At 34.8% G+C, this 27,568-nt stretch overlaps 2 protein-coding genes across 2 annotated transcripts in view; one reads left to right on the plus strand and one right to left on the minus strand.

The window, feature by feature from the left end:
* The first annotated feature begins 2,923 nt into the window (after positions 1–2,923).
* HSPA13 (heat shock protein family A (Hsp70) member 13) lies at positions 2,924–14,213 on the plus strand. Its single transcript, XM_012786023.2, has 5 exons — positions 2,924–3,088; positions 4,597–4,937; positions 7,212–7,425; positions 9,239–9,406; positions 11,048–14,213. Exons 1-5 carry the CDS (start codon positions 3,064–3,066, stop codon positions 11,713–11,715), a joined length of 1,416 nt encoding a protein of 471 aa, XP_012641477.1. The 5' UTR covers positions 2,924–3,063; the 3' UTR covers positions 11,716–14,213.
* A 6,660-nt stretch (positions 14,214–20,873) lies between these two features.
* The window catches only part of LOC105883091 (multidrug resistance-associated protein 1-like), a 79,177-nt gene continuing 72,482 nt past the window's right edge, over positions 20,874–27,568 (minus strand). The window contains exons 24-28 of the mRNA XM_020284744.2: positions 26,337–26,480; positions 24,603–24,761; positions 22,787–22,953; positions 21,467–21,661; positions 20,874–21,132 (exon numbers count right to left, since the gene is read on the minus strand). Of these exons, the coding sequence (XP_020140333.2) occupies positions 21,003–21,132; positions 21,467–21,661; positions 22,787–22,953; positions 24,603–24,761; positions 26,337–26,480 (795 nt within the window). The 3' untranslated portion in view covers positions 20,874–21,002. The remainder of the gene's footprint in view (positions 21,133–21,466; positions 21,662–22,786; positions 22,954–24,602; positions 24,762–26,336; positions 26,481–27,568) is intronic.

Here is a 27,568-nt window from a genome sequence, read left to right on the forward strand (position 1 = left end):
TTTTCCTTATTATAACCTATTCATTTTTTAAAATAAATTTTTTTGGCCAGGCACAGTGGCTCATGCCGAATCCTACCATTCTAAGAGACTGAGGCAGGAAGATCGCTTGAGCTCAGAAGTTCGACACCAGCTTGAGCAAGGGTAAGACCCTGTCTCTACTAAAAAGAAAAATTAGCCAGGTGTGGTGGTGTGCTCCTGTAGTCCCAGCTACTCAGGAGGCTGAGTCAAGAAGATCACTTGAGCCTGGAGTTTGAGGTTGCTGTGAGCTAGGCTGATGCCAATCTGGCCTGGGTGACAGAGCAAGACGCTGTCATATAAATAAATAAATAAATATTTAACAGGAAATTTTATTATTTTTTTGGTCCTACAGAAAACTGACTTTTAACCTTGAATAATCTATTTAAGATTCTGTTTCTTAAATTCTCCACATAGATAATATTTATTGATATTAACTCCCTGCTAAGAAAAATAAAGAAATAAGTATTTACACATTTCTTCTCAGGTTCCTGCCCTCATCCATATTTCACAACCTCAGTGCCTTCACTGCCATTTTTTATAACATTACTATAACCCTGAGAAACAACTGGAATAGTCTCACCAGCATTCTTATCTAAGTATTTCATTGTTCCTCTGATTGTAAGCAAACAAGAAGGGATAAGTGACAACACCTACTAACCAATTTAGTTAATGAAATTTAAGACTTGTAAACTTACAAGGTGTAGATGAGCTTTCTCGACTTTGAGTTGATGCTGTAATGGAATGAGACTTTGGGGGATGATACATTTTGCATGTTGGGCATATGTGAATTTGGAAGGCCACAGAAAAAACTGTGGTAGGTATAATAAAAGCCTCTCAAAGTTCACATTAGAATTCCTGAAAGTTACCTCACATGGCAAAAGGGACTTTGCAGATATGAGATGATCACAGAGTTTGAAATGGAGAGATTACCTGGATTGTCCAGGTAGGTCCAATTTAATCACATGACCTCTAAGAATGTGAAGAGGGATGCAAAAAGATAACCTCTGAGAAGTGCCTGACCCACTGTTATTGGCTTTGAAGATGGAGTAAGTGGGTCCCGGAACTAAGGAATGTGGGTGGCCTCAGAAGTTGGGAACAGTCCTCAGTTTTACAGCCAGCAAGAAAATGGAGACCTCAATCCCTCCATTGCAAGGACATAAATTCTACCAACAACTCTATTTAGTAGTAAAAAAAAATATCCTTTAGGACCTCCGAGAAAGAACACAGCTCTGCCAACAACTTGATTTTAGTCCTATCATAACGTACCAGATATCTAATATACAGAACTATAAAATAATAGATTTGTGTTTGTTCAAGACAATAAATTTGTGGTAACTTATTAAGGCAGAAATAGAAAACATTCTGTTTAGATCAATTTTATAATTCTTCCCCTATATCAAAGGCCTTCCACTCTGAGATCATGTAATCTCTACCTACTTCTTGAACATATTAGGATCCTACGAGCAAGGAGAAAGGGGTGGTTAACAGGGAGAATGGCAGTAATCAGTGCCTGCCACAAATGACTAATCCTCTTAATTTGATTTAAGTCTCTACTCTCATGTCTCAGACTTCTACCTCATGCTTTATAATCCAGCAGTTTCCAGTATGTGGGACAGATAATCTTATGCTTTTATGCTCTTGGTATTCTGTTTCCTCTGCCTGGAATAATCCAGCCCATTACACCTAATATTCAAGAAATGAGTGCTTGAATTATGCATTCTTCATAAGAATCTTGCTGAATAGCAATTATAGACACACATCTTTTATACCTCACATTATGAAAGACTTAAAAAGTACACAAAAGTACAGAGAATATTATAATGAATCCCCATTAGCCATGATTCAGTTTCAATAATCAACATTTACATCTATATTTTTAAATCAGCTAGAAAGTAGCAATTTACTCCCACAGCTGGCTAACCTCTCATCAACAGGCATTGTTGGATTTCTGTCTAAGGTGAGGAAATAGATTCAGTTCTCCAGCCTCTTAGGTCTTGTGAACTTTAAGAGCTATAATGACAAAGCCACTCTCAGAAGGTGCCATTAAGTACTAGCAGTGTCCAAGATAGGAGAAAAATCCTATTACAGACTAGAACCTGAAAGACATTTCATACGTTTCCTAATGGCCACTACATGGTATAGGAGTTGCTCAGCAAGGGCAATTCTGGCCACTTAAGACTTAATTCAAAAGAAAGGGTTTTGTTTTTGTTTTGTTTGTATTTAATGGCCCACTTAAGTGTTAGCAATGGAGAAAATGGGTCCCTGCTGTTTTACATAAATCGCACTGACCACAGAATGCTTGAATTCATTTAACCAAAATAAATAAAATAATAAATAAAATACAAACAAAAACAAAAAACAGAAGAGTGAGGATCTTTCTGTAGTTTTAGGGCTGTTCGTTGCCACTGGGATGAGAGGACCCGACCTTTCTTTGCCCCCCGCACCGCGGGAAGGGCCCTTCCACCCAGGAGGAGTGGGAGGTTGGGGGACAGGGAGGTGGGGACCAGAGGAACTCCATCTTGAACCTTGATCTCCAGCAAACAAACACGCTTTAAAAGGAAGAAGAACGAAAGAACAAAGGCTCGAACCCTGGGTCTGATTAGAGACTTGTCCAAGAGAACAATAACTAACGCCTTTCACCCTCCCTCTCATTCCCTTCCGCGGGGGAAAGCAAGCCCGAACTACATTTCCCAGAAGGAAAGCGGTGGGGCGGGGCTAAAGAAATGGCGTATTTTTTACCTCGAGCTAGGTTTGATTATAAACGCCATTCCTTCTCCGTGGCTCTCCTCCACCTCAGTCTGATTGGTTCAGCAGTCCGTGCGTGGGCGGGCGGATTGGTCGTCACAGGCAGCGGTTGAATGGAGACTCTCCGCCCCGAGACCTGGTGGTAGATGAAGTCCTTGCTCTGGTTGGAGCAGTAGCTTCTCCCGCTGCATCGGAGAAAGCGGAACTACATTTCCCAGCGGGCGGCGGGAATGCCGGGCGGCGTGGGGGCGTGGCCTCACGTCTGGTACAGTCATCGCAAGCCTGTTCGGTGGGACTGTGATGGCCGGAGAGATGACGATCTTAGGTTAGTGCCCGGGGGTCCTTGTTATTGTCGGCGGCGTCGAGGCGGTCTGAGGAGGCCGCTTGGGCGGGGGTGGTTGTCTCACTTCCTGGATCGTGTCGGCGCAGAGGAGGGAGTTGGAAAGGTGACTTAGAGGCGATTTCTGGCTGTTTGGAGCCGGTGGGGTTGGGGCCGCCTCTAGGCCCAACTAGGCCAAGGTAGGGCCAGCGGTGACCAGTTGCGAACATCCGTGGGACGGCGAGCTTAGGGAAGCGTTCTTTGTACAGAACCTCGATTTGAATTGCTGGGTGAATTGGGGCCTTTGAAAGGCTGTAAGAATGAGCATCTCCAGGACCCCTTTGTGGAGGAAGGGGGTGGAGCAGCAGCAGCATCTGGAGCTGTAAACTCACGGGATGCTATTTGGAGGGATTCAGGCCTCTTTGGTGTGTAGCTCGATGCTCTTCCTACCATATGGGCCTGGGAATTACTCTTTCGTTGCCTAGAAGGTGATGAAGCACTTCTGAAATTTTGTCCGTAGGTGCAAGAGAAAAGTGGTACGGGCACTTGGTTTCATATCTTTGAGTTGTGTGTTGATGAAGCTGAGCTAACAACTAGTAACACAAAGTTCTACAGATTTACATTTTGGATCATATGTAACATGAGTAGAGACAGGTGTATAACACAGCCTCCCAAAACCAAATAGGAGATTAATTCTAAAATTCATAGTGGCATCTTTCTTCACTTGTGTTTACAGTTTGTGTGTCATTTGTTCCAAATCGTTTTTTTTCTTAAGATTTGTTGAGCATCTGCTATTCCTGGCGTGGGAGATACAACAGTGAACAAAACTGGTCTGCAAGGAGCTCGCATATATTTTGTGCTGCTTCTTCCCTAATTATTACCTCGTCAAGGAAGATGTCCTTGGTTCATACTTAAATACATAAAAAGTTAATTGTGTTCTGTTATGAAATGATAGTTTAATACCTAAGCAATTTTCAAAATTATTTTATACAATTTACCTGTTTAATCCTTTTGAAAGGGAAAAGGAGATACAATACAAAAATGAAGAGTTTTAGCCTTACAATAACAAATTTTTTGTTGTGTAAACAGTAATAATGAGTTTATTTTTATTAATGATAATTAAGCTATTTACAAAGCCATAAGTTCTAAATATCAGTTGATCAATAAAATTGGATTATATCTAGCTTTTACTCCAGATGAATGGTGTGTTTCCTGTCAGCATCAGCACAATCATCAAAATATTTTTACATTTTATCCCTTTTTTCACCCATTAATGAACTACACAAACATACAGAGTTTTGTGGGGTTTCTTTGTCATTACTTCATTTTTACTTGTATTATAACTAATTTTAATTATGAAAAACTTAGTGTCAGAAATGTTATTCTATAAAAAACATTTTGAGATTTGTGTTTTTAGTCTTGTTTCAAAGAGTGATTAAAGGAACTCTGCTATAGTAATTTAACATACTGTACTAGTTTGTTGAAATATATCTTTTAATTTTCCTGTGTTTCAGGATCAGCCGTTTTGACTCTCCTGTTGGCTGGCTATTTGGCACAACAGTATTTACCCCTGCCTACTCCTAAAGTGCTTGGTATTGACCTTGGCACCACCTATTGTTCCGTAGGGGTGTTTTTTCCTGGTACAGGAAAAGTAAAGGTGATTCCAGATGAAAATGGGCATATCAGCATACCCAGCATGGTGTCTTTTACTGACAGTGATGTTTATGTGGGATATGAAAGCTTAGAGCTAGCAGATTCAAATCCTCAAAACACAATATATGATGCCAAGAGATTCATAGGCAAGATTTTTACCCCCGAGGAGCTGGAGGCTGAAATTGGTAGATACCCATTTAAGGTAAGTGATTAATCTAAAATCTATTTTAATATTAGTGTATTGTTTAAATTAATGCTTTGGCTTCATATTACAAAACATTCTATGTCAACTAACTTAATCTACATGGAAGTTAAATTATCACACATAACAAGAAATTTCACAGCAGCTCTGGGAGTTAATTCACAACTCCACAATGTTATCAAGAACTTAAGGTTTTACTGTGTTTTTGCTCTCCCATCCTCACAGTGTCTGGTTAGCTCTTTCAAGGAGGTAGGAAGGTTGATGAAGCCCCATATACTATACATATAGATACATAGATATTCTGTGTGTGTATGGGTACATATATGTATACATAAAAGAGATCATACCAGGTATGCTATTTTATCATTTATTTGAAACTGAACAATATGCCATGGAAAATTAGTTAATAGTTTCACATCATATTTTTAATGATCTCCTGGAATGACTATTCCATTATTTAATTGACAAGTCTCTATCATTATATCTTTTTTTCCCTGTTTTTCACCAATGTTGGAGGTTTGGGGAATATTCTTATACATATATCTTTGTACACATCTCAGAAATTTTCCTAACTTGAATTCTAGAAGTAGAATTGCTAGATCAAATGTGTATATGTTTTTTAAGGCTTTTGATTTATATTGCCAAGTTGTGCCTATATCTTCACTAGATTACTTTTTAATCTTTGCCAGTTAGACTAGTGAAAAGCAATATCTTGTATTAATTTTCATTCCTTTGATTTCTAGTGAAATCAGATTTTGTAGAAATTAATGAGTATTTTATTTTTCTTTAGTGATGCATTTTTCATTCCTCGTCCTATTTTCTTTTGGCATCTTTCTCTTAATGACTGTAAAATACCTTTGTTATACGTTTTTGTTATTTTTCCCTTACTGTTTTTTTAACTGATACGTATTTTATTTTTGAGCTATCAAGGTTTTAAATTTTTATGTGGTAAAATGATCTCTTAATAATTTTTTTAAATTGGTTTTAGAATCTTATGGTGTTTACTGTGACCTTTCCCATCCTATACACTTGTTTTTGTTTTTTTTCTCTCCTTTTATGTCAATATTGTTGGCTTGGGTTTTGCTAATTTTTTTCTTTTAAACATTTAGACCTTTTTTCCATGTAGGGTTTTTCTTGTAAGATATAAAGTGAGATTCTAAATGAATTAATTTAAAAATAGTTAGACAGTTATATCAGTGCTGCTTACTGAATAACCCTATCCATAAAAATTCTCAAATTTTTATACATTTTCAAAGGAGAAAGAAATTTGCTCCCTGCGTTTCTTAGGTTTATTACTTTGTTTTTTTTTTGTTGTTGTTGTTGTTGTTTTGTTTTTTTAGCTTTGGGGGGGTTTTCTTTACTGATTTCTAATCTTTATGTAATGATAAAATCATCTCTAGCTATAAATTTTCTCTAAATTACAGCTTTGGGTGCATTACTTATTGATCCAAAAGCTATTTTGTTTTAAGTTTCTAAGTGATCTCATTTTTTTGTTGTTGTTTCTGTTTCATGTGGGCTGTGATGGTTCTGATGTGTTTGTATGTCATGTTAGTAGCGTCTCTCTAACTCATTTATATTTTTTCCAGACTGGTGAAATGCTTTTTTAAAGTTCATATTTTTTTGATTGAAACCTATTTATGAGGTCTAGAATGGGGAAAAATTCTTATAATTTTTTAGAACAGATTAATTTTCTTTACTATTGACATTAATGCGATCTGTTGGTAAAAAGGATATTTAAGAGTTGATCTAGTTTTTTAAAATGTATACATACATTATCAGGGATAATGAACTAATGCACAACACATGTTTTCATGGAAATAAGGATGTAGATGATATTTGATTCTTAGATAAGAACATAATAAAGTACTAAAATTATTCTTGTTGATGTGTACTAGAAAATTCTTTCAATTATCCATTACTTTTAGAAACAAGTAAATTGGAAAAAGAGAAAAGATCCTGAGTTACATACATGATTGAACAACTGTTATTTGTCATTCATTCTTTCATTTAACAAATATATATTGAGAATCTTCTCTGTTCTAGTTATGTGCTTAGTGATGAATTTTGTTCTGCTGTTATTGAAAATGGTAGTGTGGATTCATTTTACTTTGAAGTGTAACATTTAATGAATTCTAATCTTGGTGAATGTACTGGATAGATTACATATAAATTTAATTTTATAAAGGTAAAGGCAAATTTTTATTGAATAAGCCCAATATGTATATACGTACATAACTTTTACACTTTTCTTTTTTTGTCAAATCCTATTTGTAGGTTTTAAACAAAAATGGAATGGTTGAATTTTCTGTGACAAGTAACGAGACCATCACCGTTTCCCCAGAATATGTTGGCTCTCGACTGTTGTTGAAGTTAAAGGAAATGGCAGAGGAGTATCTTGGAATGCCAGTTGCCAATGCTGTCATTTCTGTGCCAGCAGAATTTGATCTGAAACAGAGAAATTCAACAATTGAAGCTGCTAACCTTGCAGGTAACAGCTCCCTTGCCTAACTTGCATTGTTCTCAAAATTTTGTTAAGTTGAACAGTTAGTGGAAATGGAGTACACTGTATAGGGGGAGGATACACTTGTAGCTCTGGCTTGGGCGAGGCAAACGCATTTCACATAACCAAAATGCTTATACCCCCATAAGATCCTTATTTAAAAAAAAAAAAAATTGTTAGGTTCAAAATCTTCTGTAGTAAGATTTATTACTGTCTAGACCACCTAACTACAGGCACATAAACTTTATGGTGGGTAAATTGGATTTATTTTTATATAGGTTTATAAATGATAATTAGGCAAGCTGTGTAGCACAATGTAAAATGTGTATATAACCAGAACCAGTCAGATAGGTACATGGCAAAGGCTAAAAGAAAACATGGACAAATGTTAACAGTGAGGTGTTTTTCTTCTAAGCTTTCTTTAATATTAAGATAGATAATCTAATGTTTTAAAAAAAATTGGAGGTAGAAGAGAATTCATTTAGCCCCATTCAACAAATATTGAGTGCCTTGGTAAACAAATTAATAAATTTTTATTTTCATGGACCTTGTGTTCTATTGGAGGGAAACATAGAATAAACAGAAAAGATAAATTTAAACAGAATTTTTCACGCTCAGTAATACTGATATTTTGGGCTAGATAATTCTTTGTTGTGGGGGACTGTCCTGTGCACTACAGACTATTTAGGAGCATCCCTAGCCTCTACTCATTAGGTCCTCGCAGCATCCTCCGTAACCAAGTTGTGATGGTGACAATCAAAGATACCTCTATATATTGCCAAATGTCTCCTGAAGGTAAAATCACTTCTTCTTGAGTACCATTTGGTACAGGATATATCAGAAAGTAACATGCTATGATAAAAGAGAACATAATAAGGGGTCGGGATTGCTGGTGGTAGTCAGGGGTTTGAGGATTGTAGGTTTTAAATAAGATGGTCAGGTAGGCCTCATTGAGAAAGTGACATTTAAGCATATTTGAAGGAAGTAAGGTGATTAGCCATGTAGACTGATGGAGAAAGTGGGTTGCAGGGAGAAGAAATGGCCAGTACAGCAGCCATAAAATGGGAATTTGCTGGTGTCTAAGAGGATAGGAAGTTGGCCAGTCTGGCCAGAGTAGAGTGAATGATAAAGTCAGAGAGCTAAAGGGAAGGGTGTTATGATCTTTGGAAGCATTCTTTAGAATTTGAATGTTACTATGGCTCCTGATATATAATGCTATATTACTTCCCAGACCACTCATTAAGTATATGGCAGTTAGTTTGAAACATGAATTTTGTTCCAGGAAACCTGATATTTTGCCTTTAACAGAATAAGCTTATCTCATTAGTTTATAATATATCATGATTAATATAATGTTCATATATTAATGTTAATATTAATATTATATTATACATAATATATTTTAATATATTATGTATAATATTAATATTATATTAATATGATGTTCATCTATTAATGTTCATATATTCTGAAGTAGCATGTGACTATTAGAAAAGGCTGAGAGATTGGTTGAAAATTAAGTATTAATTAATAAAGAACAAAGTAACTTATTCCACTGAACCTGGGCTTTTATTTCTTTATATTGTAATCTTCTTTCAAAATATTTTTAATGGTACCGTTTAGAAGATCCTATACTTATTGTTTCTGTTTCATATTTCTCTTGGGTTTGTGACTGCTGTCATTATTACTCAGTGTAGTTCATGTCATAGAAGATACAAACATATACTATGAGGTTGAGTAGAAAGGGATTTGTTAATAGCATCCTCTCAAGAGTTATTCTTCCCTTCAACCAATCTTACAGGATTGAAGATCTTGAGAGTAATAAATGAACCCACGGCGGCAGCTATGGCCTATGGTCTCCACAAGGCTGATGTCTTCCATGTCTTGGTGATAGACTTGGGCGGAGGAACTCTAGATGTGTCATTACTGAATAAACAAGGAGGAATGTTTCTAACCCGAGCAATGTCTGGTAAGAAAAATACAAGGAGAGTTTAAAGAGGTTCAGGCAGTGCTTTCCTTAACATATTTAATATGTAGTACATTTTGTTTCTATAATTCTTTGACTTCATTTTGGCATGTGTGTGTGTATGTGTGTGTGTGTATATATGTGTGTAATTTTATACCACTGCTTTTGTACATTTACCGCAAAAAGTTAAGTCTCAAAAAATGACTGGCCATCCTGTAAGTCAAATAAATACATTGCCAGTTACAGCTCACTGAGCTGATAGGACTTTTCCTGGTGATGGTGAAGGAAGGAAACAGAAAGAAGAAAAATTGCTTTAAAATGAACAGTGATCAATGTATTTCGTTTGATATTATGTTTTGTAAAGTAAATGTCTTTAGAAAATCTAATTTTAGTGTTTCCTAGGAAATGATAGGCTTTGCATTCTAACTCTTTTTTAAAGGTTTTTGTTTTAGGTTACAGAATTAAACCTGTTTGAAAAGTTGAGATGTAAGTTATAGTGTGTCCTAACCTCTGCATTTTGCTTTGTTTTATCTAGAAGCTTTCAAACTAAGCTAAATGCTGGGGATTTTTATTACATTATTTTTTTCCTTTGAAGTAATTTTTCTTTTTCTTTTACTTTTTTTTTTTTTTTTTAGAGACAGAATCTGACTCTGTTGCCCAGGCTGGAGTGCAGTGGCACAATTATAGCTCACTGCAGCCTCAAACTGGGCTCAAGCCTTCCTCAGCCTCCAGAGTAGCTGGAACTACAGGCATGTGCCACCATGCCCAGCTAATTATGTCTGTTTTTTGTAGAGATGGGATCTCACTGTATTGCCTAGGCTGGTCTTGACTCCTGGCCTCAAGTGATCCTCCTGCCTCAGCCTCCCAAAGTGCTGGGATTATAGGTGTGAGGCACTGTGCCTGGCCTGAAATCATTCTACTTTTCAGTTCTTAATCATGCAAGCTAAAGGGTGAAAGAATAAAAAGATGAAATGCCTACTTTTTAAGTATAGAATGCACTTCTGTTGAGAATGACTTTTAGTATTTTAAATAGCTACTTACAGGCCAATTTGTGTTCTCAGTCTCTATTTTCTGTAAAATTATTTTATATCATTAAGAGATATTTCATATCATTTAAAAATTTTAACTGTGATATACGCACTGCTTATTCAATAGTATGTATTTGGGTTAAAATTTTTTAACCCAGTTATTTTTAATTCATCTTTATATAAAATTTTTTCTCCTTATTTTAAGATAGAGTCTCATGCTATCACCCGGGCTGAAGAACAATGACACAATCATAGCTCACTACAGCCTCGAACTCTTAGGCTAAAGCAGTTTTTCTGCCTCAGCCTCTCGAATAGACAGGACTATAAGCACATACCATCATACCTGGCTAATTTTTAAAATTTTTTACAGAGGCAGAGTCTCACTCTGTTTCCCAGGCTGGTCTTGAACTCCTGGCTCAAGCAGTCCTCCTGTCTCGGCTTCCCAAAGTGCTGGGATTACTGGCATGAGATAGCATGCCCGTTTCCTAAAATCTTAATACTACCTTAAACAAGGGATTTGTTATTCCCAGAATATAAATTTTATGCATACATACACACGTATATATACATACATATATATATGCATAAATACAATATAAACTTTTTTTTTAATTAGGAAACAATAAACTTGGAGGACAGGACTTCAATCAAAGATTGCTTCAATACTTGTATAAACAAATCTATCAAGCATATGGCTTCATTCCCTCTAGGAAAGAGGAAATCCACAGATTAAGACAAGCTGTGGAAATGGTCAAATTAAATCTGACTCTTCATCAGTCTGCTCAGTTATCAGTATTACTAACGGTGGAGGAAAACAACAGGAAGGAACCTCAGAGTAGTGACCCTGAACTGCCAAAAGACAGACTTTCCCCAGCAGATGGCCACCATGTGAACAGTGGGTTTGGACCTGGCCTTATTGAAAAGAAAAGTGGAGAAAGTCAGGTTTTATTTGAAACAGAAATATCACGGAAGCTCTTTGATACCCTTAATGAAGATCTCTTCCAGAAGATACTTGTCCCCATTCAGCAAGTATTGAAAGAAGGCCACCTGGAAAAGACTGAGATTGATGAAGTGGTTTTAGTTGGGGGCTCTACTCGTATACCTCGAATCCGCCAAGTCATTCAGGAGTTCTTTGGAAAGGATCCCAACACGTCTGTAGACCCTGACCTAGCAGTGGTAACCGGAGTGGCTATCCAAGCAGGGATTGATGGAGGCTCTTGGCCTCTCCAAGTTAGTGCTTTAGAAATTCCCAATAAGCATTTACAAAAAACCAACTTCAACTGAATCCTGGAGGAATGATGATAATTTGTGATCTTGTCTGATGATCTTTTCCCCTTTATCAGACTACTTCCTCCAAAAAAGAACAGATTTACCTACATTTAGATATAGGAATATTTTACATAGCATTTTATTTTAGGATTATATGTGACCAGATTGATCCTATTTGATTTTGGAAAGATCCCATTCCAACAAATACTTCTAAAATGAAAGAATTGAGATAAAACTCTCTTACAGGAGTATAAGTGAGTATATTTCCTGGATTCTGGAAGTAGATAACCATAGGCGCTTAACATTTTATTCTGTAAACATTAAATAGTGCCAATTATAAGATTCCCAGTTCTTACTAAATTGTATTAGCAGGAGCTGGTAATTTCCTTACTTGGTTATCACATGTAACTATTAATTTGAACTCTACTTGAAGGACAGTATTGGTGTCAGATATTTACATTGGCTGGGAGATAGCCATGTTATTAATATAAGCTGCATACATAATATTCAATAACTGCCACATTATCTGACAAATTTTACTTCCACAAATTCAGTATGTTGTGTGTCATATTCTCATAATCTGCATTTGCTAGGTTTTTTATGTATTTACTAAATCAATTTATTTTCTTTCTAAAACAGGTACAGGTTTATTTAAATGTTTCAATACCAGATAGTAGAAATACTTAATTTACATTCTAGTTCCTTCATCTCTTATGTATCATTCTGTGGATTTCTATGATTTTGATGGTTAGAAAACAATAGGAAATTATTAATTGCATTTTTAAAATGTTTTAATGTGACAATAAAGCCATCATTACTATCTCATTTTTTGTTATCCAAGACCTTTTCAGACATTACTAAACAGCATTAATTACCTACTGTATTTGTTTTACCTTTTTGTTTTTTTTGTTTATATTTTTAGTAAGCCCTAGCTAGGAAATACAGCATGCATTTGAGCTATCATATGGTATTTGATTCAGTTTCACTGAAATTTTTTCTCATATTTAGTTTAAATAAGGAAAATGTGTTCAATTGTAAAAACCCTATTATTGTCTTATATTATTTTAAAATAATTATACTTGGACATTTTCAGCCATCAGGTCAGTATGCAATGAAAATAAAATGTTTGTGAATGCTAGAAGTAATGTGGGGAAGGCACTGTGGGAAGGTTTCCGTAAATCAACATTTGAGTTGTATGTTTTGTTTTGTTTGTTTATTTTCTTAAAAGCCACAGGGACCAAGGAAGAAAATATAGCTGTTCGATTTCTATGATACTCATTTTATTTGAAGATATATTTATATATATTTTTTCCTTAATAGAAGAATCCTTCATATTATTACTCAAAAATTTTATCCTGATCAACATTTTTGTTAATATAAAGGGTGTTTGCCATTGTTGAATTTAAAAGGATGTTGAATTTCCAATCACTGAAAAGGGGATCACTAAGCAAATTTATTTCAACAACATCAAAACTTTTTAGCTTCTCAGCAAAAAGGCTGAATGTTAATATTTTTTGATTGAAAAAAATGTTTCTTACCAGTGAAATTGCTGTTAACACACAAATTTCAATCAAATACTTTTGTGTAGAGAAATGTGTGTAGTAGGTAAATAGAAAAATATAAAATGTGCATTAATATGTTTTATTTTAGAACTAATGAAGAAATGCCAAAGATGTATCCTTCACTGCAGTATGAAAATATTCCAAGTACTCTCTTGGACTTTATATAAATCTTTAATAGATTTTAACACTGAAAAATTCTTTTTATGAAGGTCTTTAAGAGAAAAGTGTTCAATTTATCTCCACATATAGTATCAGCTTTAACCTAAACCATTTAAAATTTTTTTTTTACAAAGCTTGAATTTCTCAAATATTTGAGATAGTTCAAGACAACCTAGTAATCTGTTAATGATTTTTTAAGGAAACAATTTACAAAACAGGGCAGGCAGCTAATCTCATACTAAGCTATTTCTCATATTGGAATTTAAATAATTTGACTCTATCTGAGAAATAGAATGGCAGTGTTGGAATTTGGGGGCAATAGTTTAGCGTATTCTTTAGTATAGTTACGCCTGTAACAAAATGAAGGAATGTCTGTTCTCAATCATTTTAGGGGGCTGTATATAGTCTTGAAATCAATGTAGTTCATTTATTTAAAAGATAAGAATGCACCCTAAAAGGGATCATTTATGAATAACAATCTGAAGTCATTTTTCATAAGACAAACAGTATACTTTAGTTGTACATTTAGCTAGTGTTTTTTGAAGTAACTTTTAAAATATTAAGTGTCTTGTGTGATTAGAACATGTAAGTGAGTAATTTATTTTGTATTAGGAATGTTTTGATGTACTGTTTCCACTCAAACCACTGACTTAACAGATAACTACTATGTGTAACATGGACTAAATATTACGGTTATTGTGCATAAAAGATTGTGCCTCTTATATTTGTGTGTATGCAGGTAATTCATGTTTTGGTGTAAATAAATAACCATTTTGCAGTTTGTTTTTTAAATTGTGTACTTTATTTTCCATTCAGGACTAGGCTGGAGTACATTTTTAAGATCTATAAATAGGAAAGGAAGGATAAAGCTAATTTGATGCTTATGGCAGTTGACCTCAGTAGCTGTAGCCTAGTTCCAGAAGTGTACATTTCCCTGCATCCTGTCTCTGGGATTGCTTATATACTCTCCACTTACTTTCCTAATTTAGAAGAGATGGTTATTATATGATATGAACACTATCTCCAGCATTCCGAAGCCCATTTCATGGCATCTGACCATAATGGAGTCAAGAGCTAAACTAAACTAAGCTAATCTAGCTAGTTAATAAATAATCCTGCATACCTGCCTATCAGGCTAATGTAATCCTTTAGCGGGTGGTTAATACCTTATACTTTTCTAATAAAATATTAGTTTTTGGACCAAAAACTTCAATATAATTGTTTTTGTTTTTTAAAGAAACATTTTGTTAGTATAGTCTTTTAAGGTGAACCCTTAGATAAAGATGGTGAACTTGACTCCCTTGCAAGTACTTGAATATGTGAGGAAATACAGTGATACTTCCATATTTATTTTATTTAACAAATAACACAGTTCCTAATGTTGCTCTCAATGATCCCTATTTGTGATATTCACTTCCTTGTATAATCCTCTTGAATTTGGCCACGATTTAATGACTCACTGCTAATGAACAGAATATGGCAGAAGTGCTGGGCTGTCACTTCTAAAGTTAGGTTTAAAAAACACAAGCTTCTGTCTTGCATGTGCCCTCTTGCTGGCTGTCTCCCTCTCTTGAAGCCCAGCTGCCACAAAAAGAAGGCCAGGCTATTATGCTGGAAAATACAGGTGAAGAAAAAGGTTCCCAGAAAAGGAGAGGCCACATGGAGGCAAACAGGTACCCCTGCTGACAGGAAGCACCACTTCCCAGGTATGTGAGAGAACTGCCTTGAAATGAAACTCCCAGCCCTTGTCAAGGCTTTAGATGAGACAGCCACAGTTGACAATTTGAATGCCACCTCATGAGAGTCCTTAAGCCATAACCATTCATCAGCTAAGTGACTTCCAGATTCCTCACCCATGGAAAATGTGAGAACATTCATTTTTGTTGTTTTAAAGTACTAAAATTTGGACTCATTTGTTACCTAGTGGTAGATAATGTAGTTCTTACTATGTACCAGTCACTGTCCTAAATGTTTTACTAACACCAATTTAGTGTTCTCCCTGCAAATATATGAGAAGGTATTATTATCCCCATTTTCAAATAGGGAAATTAATGTGTTAATTTGAGTATGTTAGGTAATTTTCCAAGGATTATACAGCTAGTAAGTGGCAGCATTAGAGTTCAAATCCAGTCTATGCTCTTAACCTCAATGCCATGCTGTATTTTCCATCACATAATACAGTCCCATCGTATCTTTTTTGTTCATTTATTAAACTGCTGGATAGTATTCATGTAAGGCCTCTTATTTACCAGATAATGTTAAAATTAAAGATTTACTGCTATTTAAAACTTTCCATTTTTGACAGGTGGACTTAGAATTTATATAATTCTTAAATTTGGAATTTACAATTTCTTAACTACAAGATGGAGATAATAGTACATATTTCAATAGGTTTTTGTTAGTGCCTAGCACATAGAAAGTAGTTTGCTTAACATTAAGTTATTTGAATGTTAAAGCAGGAATAAATAGTTTGTTTTAGACCTCATTGAATTAACTATTATTTGGCTTACCTAAAAGTCCTAAAATACTTTATTTGGTATAATACTTGTAACTCTATAACTTATTATATGTATATGAAGTTTATATGATATACACACATTTCTCCTGTTAAGAGTTCATCCATTGATCTTAAATTTTCTAATAGAGAATATTAGAAACTGAAATTAGGTTTCAATTGTTATTTCTAATCATTACCCTTCTTCTGTCTCCCAAGTTGATAAACTAAGATAATTTTGACATGATTGAAAAATACTTTGAGTAGTTGTGTCAGACTACTACTAAATAGTATCACAAGATATCCTATTCATTCTTTCAGAACCCACTTTTATTTGGAGCAGCAATATTCCCTAGTTCAAAAACTATATTTCTGTATTTTCCAGCTTCCCTTACAGCTAGGGATGGCCATGTGATATAATTCTGGCCAATAAGATTATAAGCATAAATCACTAGCTATTAATAGAAACCCAGGCTTTTTTGTGTTTGTTTTTTAACTTACACATTTGGATTATACAAACATCTTGTTTCTCGTCATTTGTTACTCCTTCTTGGAATGTAGGCATGCTGGACATGGAGTTGCAATGGGTTTGCAACTACCATGCAACAGATGTTTTGTAGATGGTTGAGAAAAAGATGGGAGCAGCCAGTGGTGTTATGGAGCCACCCCAACCAACTTTGTGCTCTCTACTTTAGGACTTCTTTCTACATAAGAACAATAAGCCCCTTAGTTGTTTACATTTCTTTATTTGCTTTCCTTCTTTTTCTCCTCGTACTTTTTGAATTTATGACTCTTATTATATGGTTAAACATTTATTCAAATTGTCATTTGTTGACTTCTACTTCTGGCCAAGATGGAATAAAAGGAACTGATTTCCCCACCTGCCTGTATCAACTAAAAAATCAGACAAAATATATGAAACTATAGTTTTCAAGATCTTATGCATCATGGCCAATAATAATTCTTGTCCATTAACTCTGTAAAATCATAGACCTGAGCATCACAGCTCAACATACTACTGTATGTTCTTGTTCTGCAATAGCTGGAAGTTGTTGCACAGATGCTCAGAACAGAAAGCCAGAAGCTGATGTTCAGAGAGAATTAGTGGGGACTAAAGTCATTTTAATATTTATGCCTAGTTCCTATTGCACTCCACTGTCTTGTGTTCTAATCATTCATCTTAGTCTTCCTCTCTGATCACCACATTACATTTTCTACTATGTATATGAGAATTTAAAAATGGTCATAAACCAATACACAAGTGCATTAACAATGACCTGAGTTTTATAAACATGAATTCAAAAATTGATCCTGTGTTACTTTCCTGGGCACACAAAAAATGCATTTGTATCATTTTCCTTCTAAATGTCGAGCAAATTTACCAAAAATATTTTTCAATTTATGATCTATTTTACATCTCACTAGTATACCTGTTCCTTTTTATTTTACTTTTTGTGCAGCATTCCTGAGATAGATGAAAGGTTGCCGTATTTGAGCAGTAAGGATAACTAAGCTCAGATTGGTCGTTCTCTAAGTAACAAGCGAGCAGCCTTGTTTTCTAGGTAGTAATCAAGAGAAGCCAGTCAGCCTTTGTATGATTTGGACCCATTACTGTGGCCTCATTAACCCAACAGCATAGCAGCCACATGAAGCAACAAATAGTCTTCCTTTACATAAGATTTCGAGAAATGTGGCTCACAATACAGCTAGACATCCTGCCTTCTTGGATCTTACAAATGGTGCACTTGCATCTAGAAAAACTGGGACCAAAAGAGGTGCTACACGGAACTTGAAGGAGAGCTGACCTAACTACTGCCTCCCTTTGCTTGATCTCACTGAGATCATGTTGCGTATCATCAAGAATCGCGTCTTATTTTAATCTCCAGTTATCTCAATGTTGCTGCGCACAGAATAGACTCTCGTAAACATTTTGCCCTTTTTATTTACCCTTTGTACTCGCTTTTTTCTCAATTCCTTTATTCTACTCGGGATTTAATTTTTTTAATACCCCAGATTTTACAAAGTACAGCAGTAGAATAAAAAACTGGAGTTTCTTTTTATACAAATTTATTTATTTGGATTTTTTTTATATTTCAAATTATTGATACATTCAAAGAGTAATTTTCATCTCTATAATTTTTGCTAACCGTGTCAAGTCACACTCGACATCCGAGTGCAAAGGGTTAATAGTGTATCCTATGATGTGATTTTGTAAATATGAAACTGTAATTATAAGGAACAATGATTGTTGATATTTAAATAATAGCTAACATGTTATTGAATGTTTTCTATATGCCAGACACTGTCCTAAGTGATAATGTGTATTATATGATTTAGTTTTCAAAACAACCTTACAAGGTAGATAGAATTATCACTCTCAAATAAGCACAGAGAAGTAAGTTAACTTGCCCAGGTTTATACAACTCATAGATTGTTGACTTGGAATTTAATATAGGCATCCTGTCTTGGGATGCTGAACTCTTAACTACTATAATATTGTCCTACTCTAGTTTTTTTTATTGTTGTTGTTTTTGTAAATAGACACTCTGGATCAGGTAGAACTATTTATTACTTCTATACAGATTAAAATATAACATTAAATCTTAACACCAAGTTTGATATCCAGGTTGTGTTCATAAGTATATGAAATTGCCATTATTCAACCATTTTTTGATCTACAAAGATGACTATTTCATATGGTTCAAAATAATACCATATTTAAAGAGGAGTGACCCCCACTCCCACCACAAGCTTTAATTTTATATATTATGCCTACAGAGTTACTGGTTTAAAATCCTTCTTTTTAAGGATCTTGAACTATTCTTGAACTGCAGAGGGGCTCTTCTAGGAATGGGACTTCTTGGTAGGGAAATGGAAAGAGCATCATCAATTTTGTAGTCATATGAACGTGGATTCTACGTCTCACTGGCCAAACTCCTTTTGGAATGTGAGTGTAATTTGTGATAAAACAGAATAGAGAATTTAAAGTGACAAATGTTCCAAATGCCTTGCACATTGTGTGCTTTCAATAATAAATATTCTCATTATCCTCAAAGAACACAACATAATGTTGTTTAGAATTTTCCTTCTATCAGCTAAGGTAAATATTTTGCATATTAAAATTATTGTTTTCTTAATCCATTTTGAAGTTTCAGTATCTAAACAAATCTTTCAATCATGGAATAAGTGTTTTAAAAATACAAATGTGCTACCTCTCTGTAATCCAGATATTTTGAATACCCTACACTTTTTTCTAGCATACTTCAGTGATTGAACAAGCTTGATTTACATAATTAAAATAAGAATGAAATATTAATTTCTTAAAATAATAAAATCATCTTTGAATACTTTTTATTGTTAGTCATTTTCATGTTTTTGCTTTCTTTTTATTCTATCATATATGATAATAATTATAAAGATTGTATCTACAAATACATATATGCAGAAAACTTCACATATCCTAAGTATACAGCTTGATGAATTTTCACAAACTGAACCAATACTCAGATTCAGATCAAGGAATGGAACATACTGTTATCCTAGAAGCCCACCTGTGTGCACTTTCCATCTCTACCAAGGATAATCCATATTCCAATTTCTAATATTATAAATTAGTTTCTCTTTAAAAAAAACTTTTATATAAGTAGAATCATAGACTCATATAATAATATTCTTCTGTGGCTGGCTCCTGTCCTTCAACATTATGTTTGTGAATGTTGTATACATTCATTCATGGCTGTATAGAATTCCTTTATGTGAATATACCACAATTTATCCCAACTACTGTTGATTTCCCACTAGATTTTCAAATTATGCAGCTTCTCTTACTGAAATTATAGGAGTAGAGAGCTAAAACACCTTTTAGCTGACATTAATAAAATACCTTGATCCCTTTCTTAATGGAATTAAACATATTTATTCAATGTTCATAAAGCACTTCAGGGATTGTATAGACAGTACAACATTTCAAGTAGCTTACATTTTAAAGGAAGGAGACTTTCAATAATAAAATTTTTTATAGTGAGGCAACTTTTCATAAATACCCTTAGGAAATGAAGCAAGATTGCACAAGATTGAATAGGGAAGTGAAAAGGAGGGTAAAAGAAATTGTTGATGGGTCATAAAGAACATGTTTAAATATCTTATTAAAATTAGCTTGAAAGAAAAATACTTCTAAAGATTAAACAGTTTAACTTTGAAGGGCAATTCAGAGACATAATGTTGCTTCTATTACATAAGACTACTAAATGAAAAAGCCCTTCAAAATATGGTTAGTACTACAAATCAATAATCCTATGATTGTATACAATCTGATACATATCTCACTGAGGTTGATTCAACCAAAAAATGATATTACAAAGAAAATATATTTTTTTTGCTATAAAGCAAATAGAAATATTATAAAACATTTTTCAATAAAGCAGATTATAAAATTCAGTTAATATATAATAACTTTTCAAAGAGCAAATGAATAAGTTATTTCTTATGTGATTTCTCCATTTCATAAACTGTACATTTGTATTTATATATAAATAAATAAGTATATCACATTGCTCTAAAATGTTTAGTTATTTATTCTACAAACATTCGTTGGGTTTCATTTATATGAAAGCACTATGCTAGGACCCTGACATACAAAGGTGATTAAAACTGGGACCTTGTCTTCAGGGACCTTTATGGGGGGGGGGGGGAGACAGACATTAAAGAATTAAAATAGAGTATGGTCCCGGCCATGATAAAAGTATGCACCTGGGGCTCACAAGAACACAGAAAAGGGGCATCTAGATCATACTGAAATGCAGAGAGGGAGATCAAGGGACACTTCATTGAGGAGGTCACTCTGGAATGAAGTCAGAGAGCTAAAGGATAAGTGGCATTTAGTAATTTTGGCAATGCAGAGAAGGCAGGCATGAATGGAGGAGGGAAGACTCGGGATAGCCCAGGATGGGAAACTGCTGCTTATTGGTATGTATGTGCCAGCTTGTCCCCAGGGGCCTGCCTTTGTTCATATCTCCCCTATAATTGTTTTTTTAAATACTAATGCACTTTAGTTTTTTTAATTCGGTATAATAGACATGCAACTAAAATTATTTTTTTGTCCTGGAGTCTGGTGTTATTCCAGCTTCTGTTGCCATTTCAAAGAAAAGTCCTTTCTGATCTATCAAATTCTGTGGTGCTTCAAATTCCATAATCCTTCCAGAGTCTAGAACAAGCACCCTGCAATGTGAAAAAAAAAGAAAAACACAATCAGGTAACCTATAATTATTTTTCCACCTCAGCTTTTTGCTCTTGCTAATATAAGGTTTAAATTACTGTGTGAGTTATTTCAGTACAAAATATGTGGAAATAAATTGAGTTTTCTAATATTCTTTGAGCACTAAATTTTTCTTCTAATTATTTTAGAAAAATGTTTTCTAAACCATTCATGAAAATTTTTTATCTCCCAGCACAGATAACATTGTTTATCAGTGGCAAGTAATTAGTGTGTTTTGTATGTCCAATATCTAGCTATATAGAAATTGTTTTTTTGCTGAGAAGAAAGCAAGCATACCTGTCTGCATCAATGATAGAATGCAGTCTGTGAGCAATCGTCAGGATGGTGCAATCAGAAAACTCCTTCCTTATCGTGGTCTGCACCAAGCTATCAGTCTTAAAATCAATGGAGGCTGTTGCCTCATCCAAAATGAGAATTTTTGTTTTTCGAAGCAAAGCGCGAGCAAGACACACAAGCTGCCGTTGTCCCACGCTAGGAGAAGAAAAGCAAAATAACTTCAACAAGGGACTTTATGGTAACACACTTTCTGTTCTAAAATTCTGTTGATACTGCTATTCATTTTTTTTCTAATCTGCACATTAATTCTATCTTTTATTCAAGAAATTATTTATTGAAGGATGACTATGTGCCAGACACTAGAGCAATAAGCAAAACAGATAAAAATCCGTGTACATTTTACATTTTCATGGGGAAGACTGAAAAAAATAAACATAATAATAATAATTGAGTAAAATACATAGTAAGAAGAGCATAAAGTATATATAGTACACACATATATATACAACGGTATATATAGTAATTTCATATATAATATGTGTATAGAAACGGTATATATAGTAATTTCATATATAATATGTGTATAGAAAGTGCTAAGAGAAGTCAAACACACAGAAGAAGGTATAACATGTGGGTGTGGGCTGGGCATTTTAGATGAGCCTGCCAAAGAATTTCTCAGAAGTTGCCTTTTAAGTCAAGACCTGAAGGAAGTGGAAAGTGAGCCATGCAGGTTTCTGTTAGAAACTTGTTTCAGGCAAAGGAAACTACAGATGCAAAATCCCTGAGGCAGCCATAAGCTGGCCTGGCAAACTCATGAAGCAGCAAGGTGAACAGCCTATATGGCAGTGACATCAAGAGGAAGGGAGAAAGTTAGTTATCAAGGAAGCCTTGGGAGTCATGCCATGTGGGCCATTAAAGGGATCTAGCTCACTTTCTTTGCGTCTCTGATCACTTAAAGGGGACAGTCTTAGGACCACAAACAGTGATGGAGAGAAAGTAACCATATGATTTTTAAGGAACAAAGCTATTAGAGTAGCAGTCTTGAGAAAAGAAGATTCAATTAAATAGTGACATTTCATAGTTTTCTCTTTTCTTTCTTTTTTCCTTGTTTTCTTTCTTTTCTTTCCCTTCATCGATAGTTCCCAAGCCAATGGCTACCATTTTATTCCATGTTCCTCTTCCTGACACAGAATCAGCAATGATGTGCTTTAAACAGACCAAACAAGCTCCCTGGTGGCTCAAGAGCTATTTCCCATTAAGGACAATTTCTAAAGAGCTTTGAATGAATAACCAGGGCAAGCTCTGTTCTTAGCAGCCTACCTGAGGTTCTCACCACCCTCTGAAATCTTATGCAGCAGCTTCTCAGGAAGGGACTGCACAAACTCTTTCAAGTGGCACAATTCCAGCACCTCCCACAGCTCACTATCAGAACAGTTGTTCAGGGGATCCAGGTTCATTTGAAGGGTTCCAGAAAATAAAACAGGGTCCTAGAGAATAAAAGAGTCCCTTGCAATGTTACTGTCAACTGAGACACACATAAATTTTAAAAAATCAGACTCAAAATAAATGAGGAAAAGGCAAAGTGATCAAACCTGATATAGCCATCAAATTCATTTTATATTTAAAACAAAAATAGAAGAGAATAAAAATATACTATAATTAATAATAAACTATATTAATAAACTAATTAATAAACTAATATTAATCAATTATAATAATAAACTATATTAATAAACTAATTAAATCATTATAAGCATCATTCTCTTTCTCCTATTATTTACAATAATGTCAACGGCCACAATAATAATAATGATAGCTGCCATGTAGTCAGAGATATGATATATAACAAATAAAAAATTTAGTATGTATATATTATTATCACTCAGCATACTACCAACTCAGAAAGATAGAGGTTAATATTCCCAATTTACACAGAGTGAATTGGAGGTTCCAAAGAGCACTTGTTCAAGACCACACAGAAAATAAGCTGTTGAGCAGAATTCAAAGCAGACTAAGACCATTTTATTTTTGCTACAACAAGATGCCTGGTGAAAGTATATTTTATTATACCTGCATTTATTTATTTATAAGAAGGGAATGACTGATGTGTCTTCCTTCCAGTAAATTTTTTTCCCTGCCAGAATTCTAGATTTTACCCTATTTCCCACCATTCCTCCGGCCCCCAGACCAGGTCTCACTCTGTTGCCTCGCCTAGTGTAGTGGCATCATCATAGCTCACTGCAACCTCAAACTCCTGGGTTCAAACGGTCTTCCTGCCTCAAGCCATCTGGGGATAGCTGGGACTATAGGCACGTACAACCGTGCCCAGCTAACTTTTTTTATTTTTTGTAGACACAGGATCATGCTATGTAGCTCAGGCTGGTCTCAAACTCTCATCCTCAAGCAATCCTCCTACTTTGGCCTCCCGATATTCTGGGATTACATATGTGAGCCACTACGCATTGCCTCAAATTTGTTTTGAAGTAAATACTCTTAAGTATATGTTTGAACAATGTGACTGAGATTTTAGTATTTTAAGATATTTTTGAAGATAGCACAAAAATATTTAATAAATGCTCAGAAAATATATTTTCTCAAACTCAACTGAATAAATCATATTTGACTTTACAGGCATGATAATCTTGAGCCAATTTGCATACTTGTTAATGATCAACTCCCTTTAATTCCACAGACTAAAAAAATCAAAAAGACTTGAGAAAATAAATCTAACTGAATTATGGTTCTTTTTGTTAAAATTTCTAAACTTCAAGTCAAAATAATTAAACTACACTCAAACTGCCAACTAAGCAAAGACTTCATAATTTTTTTCCTCCAAAAAATACCAGTGAGTTTCATCTATTGATTTGAATTTTATTTGTACTTACTGTTAGGAAGAGAACTTTTTCAAAGAGAGGCACTGGTTCTTCAAATATATAAATGGTCTTAGAAAGAATGCTTCACAATAGGAGTGTTTAAATAGGGTTAAATCATGTAACAATTTTTCATAACACAATTTAAAATGATCTGGCTCCTAAAAATGAATTTATATACTTGGAAGAAAAAAAATTTAAAAAGAAAAAGAAAAAACAAGTTCACTTGCAGTGAGTTAAGAAAGACTACTGGCAAAACACTTTACCTGTGGAATAATATTAAGTTTGCCACGAAGGTCATGAAGTCCAATAGTGGATATATCAATTCCATCAATGATAATTTTGCCTCCTGATCTCTCCACAATTCTAAATAAGCAATTTGATAGTGTTGATTTGCCTGCTCCAGTCCTTCCCACAATTCCAATCTGTAATGAAATGATCATAAACAGTTCATGCCACACTTTCTGTAAGGGAACAGGGCCTGTGCAATGACAAAAAAATACCTGAGGTGTCAGGTGACTGGGATATAATTTTCCAACTAGACTAACCTTGAGTGGCATGGAAGATATAATGTGTCTTTATCCAGATACTCTTTACTCACTGGAAAGGCTCTGGCTAACATATGTTTTTCCTCTATTTGTAGTGATTTAGTTACTATCTAACTAGAAAACCCCAGCAGCCCCAGGAAAAGCAGAAGCAGAACATCCCTGAACCACCTCTGAACTAGCCAATAAAGGCAAGTGCAAAGGAAGCGCTGATGATGAAATGGTTTTACTGGAACTTGCAAAAAATGAGGTTTTCTCTACCCTCCTTCCCCCTAAACTGACAAGCAAACAAACAAATATAAGACACTGGAACCTTTTGCCAAATAGGCTAGAAAATTCAAAGGAATACCTGTAAATTTCCTTGGTGTATCCAAACAACTTAGCATTAAAACTATTGTGGATGACCATGTATAATGTTTAAGGATTTGACTCCTGGCCAAAATAATTGGCTTGTTACAAATATTCTAGTAATTAAACATGTCCCATTGACCATGAGAACCAAAGCAATCTCTTTTGGTTGCTGATTCATGTGTTAGTGTTAATAGGAACATTAGGCAGAGAGAACATTAAGGTCGTTGGCTTGCTCTAATATAAAATTTTAAATCTGACAAATACATCAGAGAGAAAAAAATTAGGAATCTATTTAATCAATTGAGATAATCAAAATTCCAGAATGTTTTGTTTCCCATATATTTCTATTGCCAAAATATATGTGTTAATGTATATCTGTTTGCTTTTTTTAAAATGCAAAACTAACATTCATACTTATCAATAGTTTTGTAGGTTGCTTGTATTAACTAAATTACATTTCAAGCATGTTTTCCATCTCTCTAATGGTCTTGGAAAACATGTCATTGACAATACACATAATTCATAATATGGATTTACTGTTTTGTAGATAACTATTTTACTTATTGTTATAAATCACTTTATAGAGGAAGTAAAAATAATGTACATTAAAATTATGCTTCACAATAGTGTATTAGCAATCAAAAAAATTTTTTTTCATAGAGGGAGAATTTATTTTCTATCCACCAACCACATATTAATGTCAGCCTAGCTCACAGCAACCTCAAACTCTTGGGCTCAAGCAATCCTCCCACCTCAGCCTCCCGAGTAGCTGGGACTACAGGCACGCACCACCATGCCCGGCTAATTTTTTTCTATATATTTTTAGTTGACCAATTAATTTGTTTCTATTTTTAGTAGAAACGGGGTCTCGCTCTTGCTCAGGCTGGTTTCGAACTCCTGACCTTGAGCAATCCCCTTCCTGACCTTGAGCGATCCTCTCCCTCCTCAGCCTCACAGAGTGCTAGGATTATAGGCGTGAGACACCGCGCCCGGCCTATATGAAATTTTAAGAAAAGACTACTTTACATTCAATATCATATTGTACTTAACAAGGAATGCATTCAGATAAAAGGAGAAATGAAATATATGAAATATATACAATACCTTCTCTTCCTCGCGAGTCTTGAAAGTGATATCTTGTAATGCTAAACCAAGATCATCTCGATATCGAGCCTGATAATTAATAAATTCTACTATCCCCTTATTGGGCCATTGTAATGGAGGCCTTCTAGACATTATCCAAGGTGCCTTGAAACAAAGAAATATTCTTTAAACTACAATTATAATAAAATATACCCCCCCCAAAATTCTTATGCATGCAAACAAAAGTGAGGATAAATGATGATAAATGAGACATTTATAGATATTATGGTTTTCTGAAAATAGTTTTAAATATTACCAGCCCCCTCTAAAACCTCTCATCTAGTTATAAGAAACTCTTAGAGATAAATTTTTACAGGTAATAAACTTTTCACCTTCTGTCAACTTATTAAGAAAAATCTAAAATCCTATGATGGGATAAAGGTAACCTGAAATTTTAGCTGAGATGAGGACAGTTTGTCACTCACTCATTCCCCAAATACTGAATGGTTGCTCTACCGGTCACTGTTTTAGTTGCTGTAAACTATTTAGTTTAGTAGAGATTCAGCTGTGAGGAAAACAGATAAAAACTCTTTCCTTCATGGAATGTACATACTAGCGGGGTCAGACAGAAAGAACCATATAACATATGTAGGATGTTAGATGATATTAAAGCTTTGGAAGACAAGAAGAAATAGGCAGAGTTGGTAGAAGGAAGAGGTATTATTTTAAGTAGGATGGTTAGGAAAGGCTTTCCTGGCCATGCTGAGGGAAAAAGCCATAGGGATGCCAGAGGAAGAGCATTCTAGACAAAGGGATTAATAACTAGCTGGAACTAATCACTTGTGCCCAGGACTCTGAGACAGACCTGTCTGGAATATTGGAGGAAGCATGAGGCAGAACGTAGAGGAGAGTGAGGATGGCTGGGCAATGAGGTGAAGTGTTTCATGGGACAGGGAGTGAAGGCCAATGTCAAATGATAGGTCAGGTAAAGTGAGGACTGAGAATGGTCCATCCTTTTTGAAAAGGGCAGGTTTAGTGGAGTGGTAGGATCGAAAGCCTGTTTGAATTAGCTCCGAAAAAGACTAAGAGAAAAGGAAATAGAGAAGCCAGTATAGGCAACTTTTCCAAAGAATTCTTCTGTAAAAGGGAGCAGAGAAACAGAGCTCTAGAGGGGTGAAGAGGGTTATTTGGACAAATTTACCTCTTCCACCTCAAGAATTTTTGCAGCAGTATTGGTCACAACTTGCATTAAA

Source organism: Microcebus murinus, chromosome 1 (genome assembly GCF_040939455.1).
Source record: "Microcebus murinus isolate Inina chromosome 1, M.murinus_Inina_mat1.0, whole genome shotgun sequence".
Taxonomy (NCBI): domain Eukaryota; kingdom Metazoa; phylum Chordata; class Mammalia; order Primates; family Cheirogaleidae; genus Microcebus; species Microcebus murinus.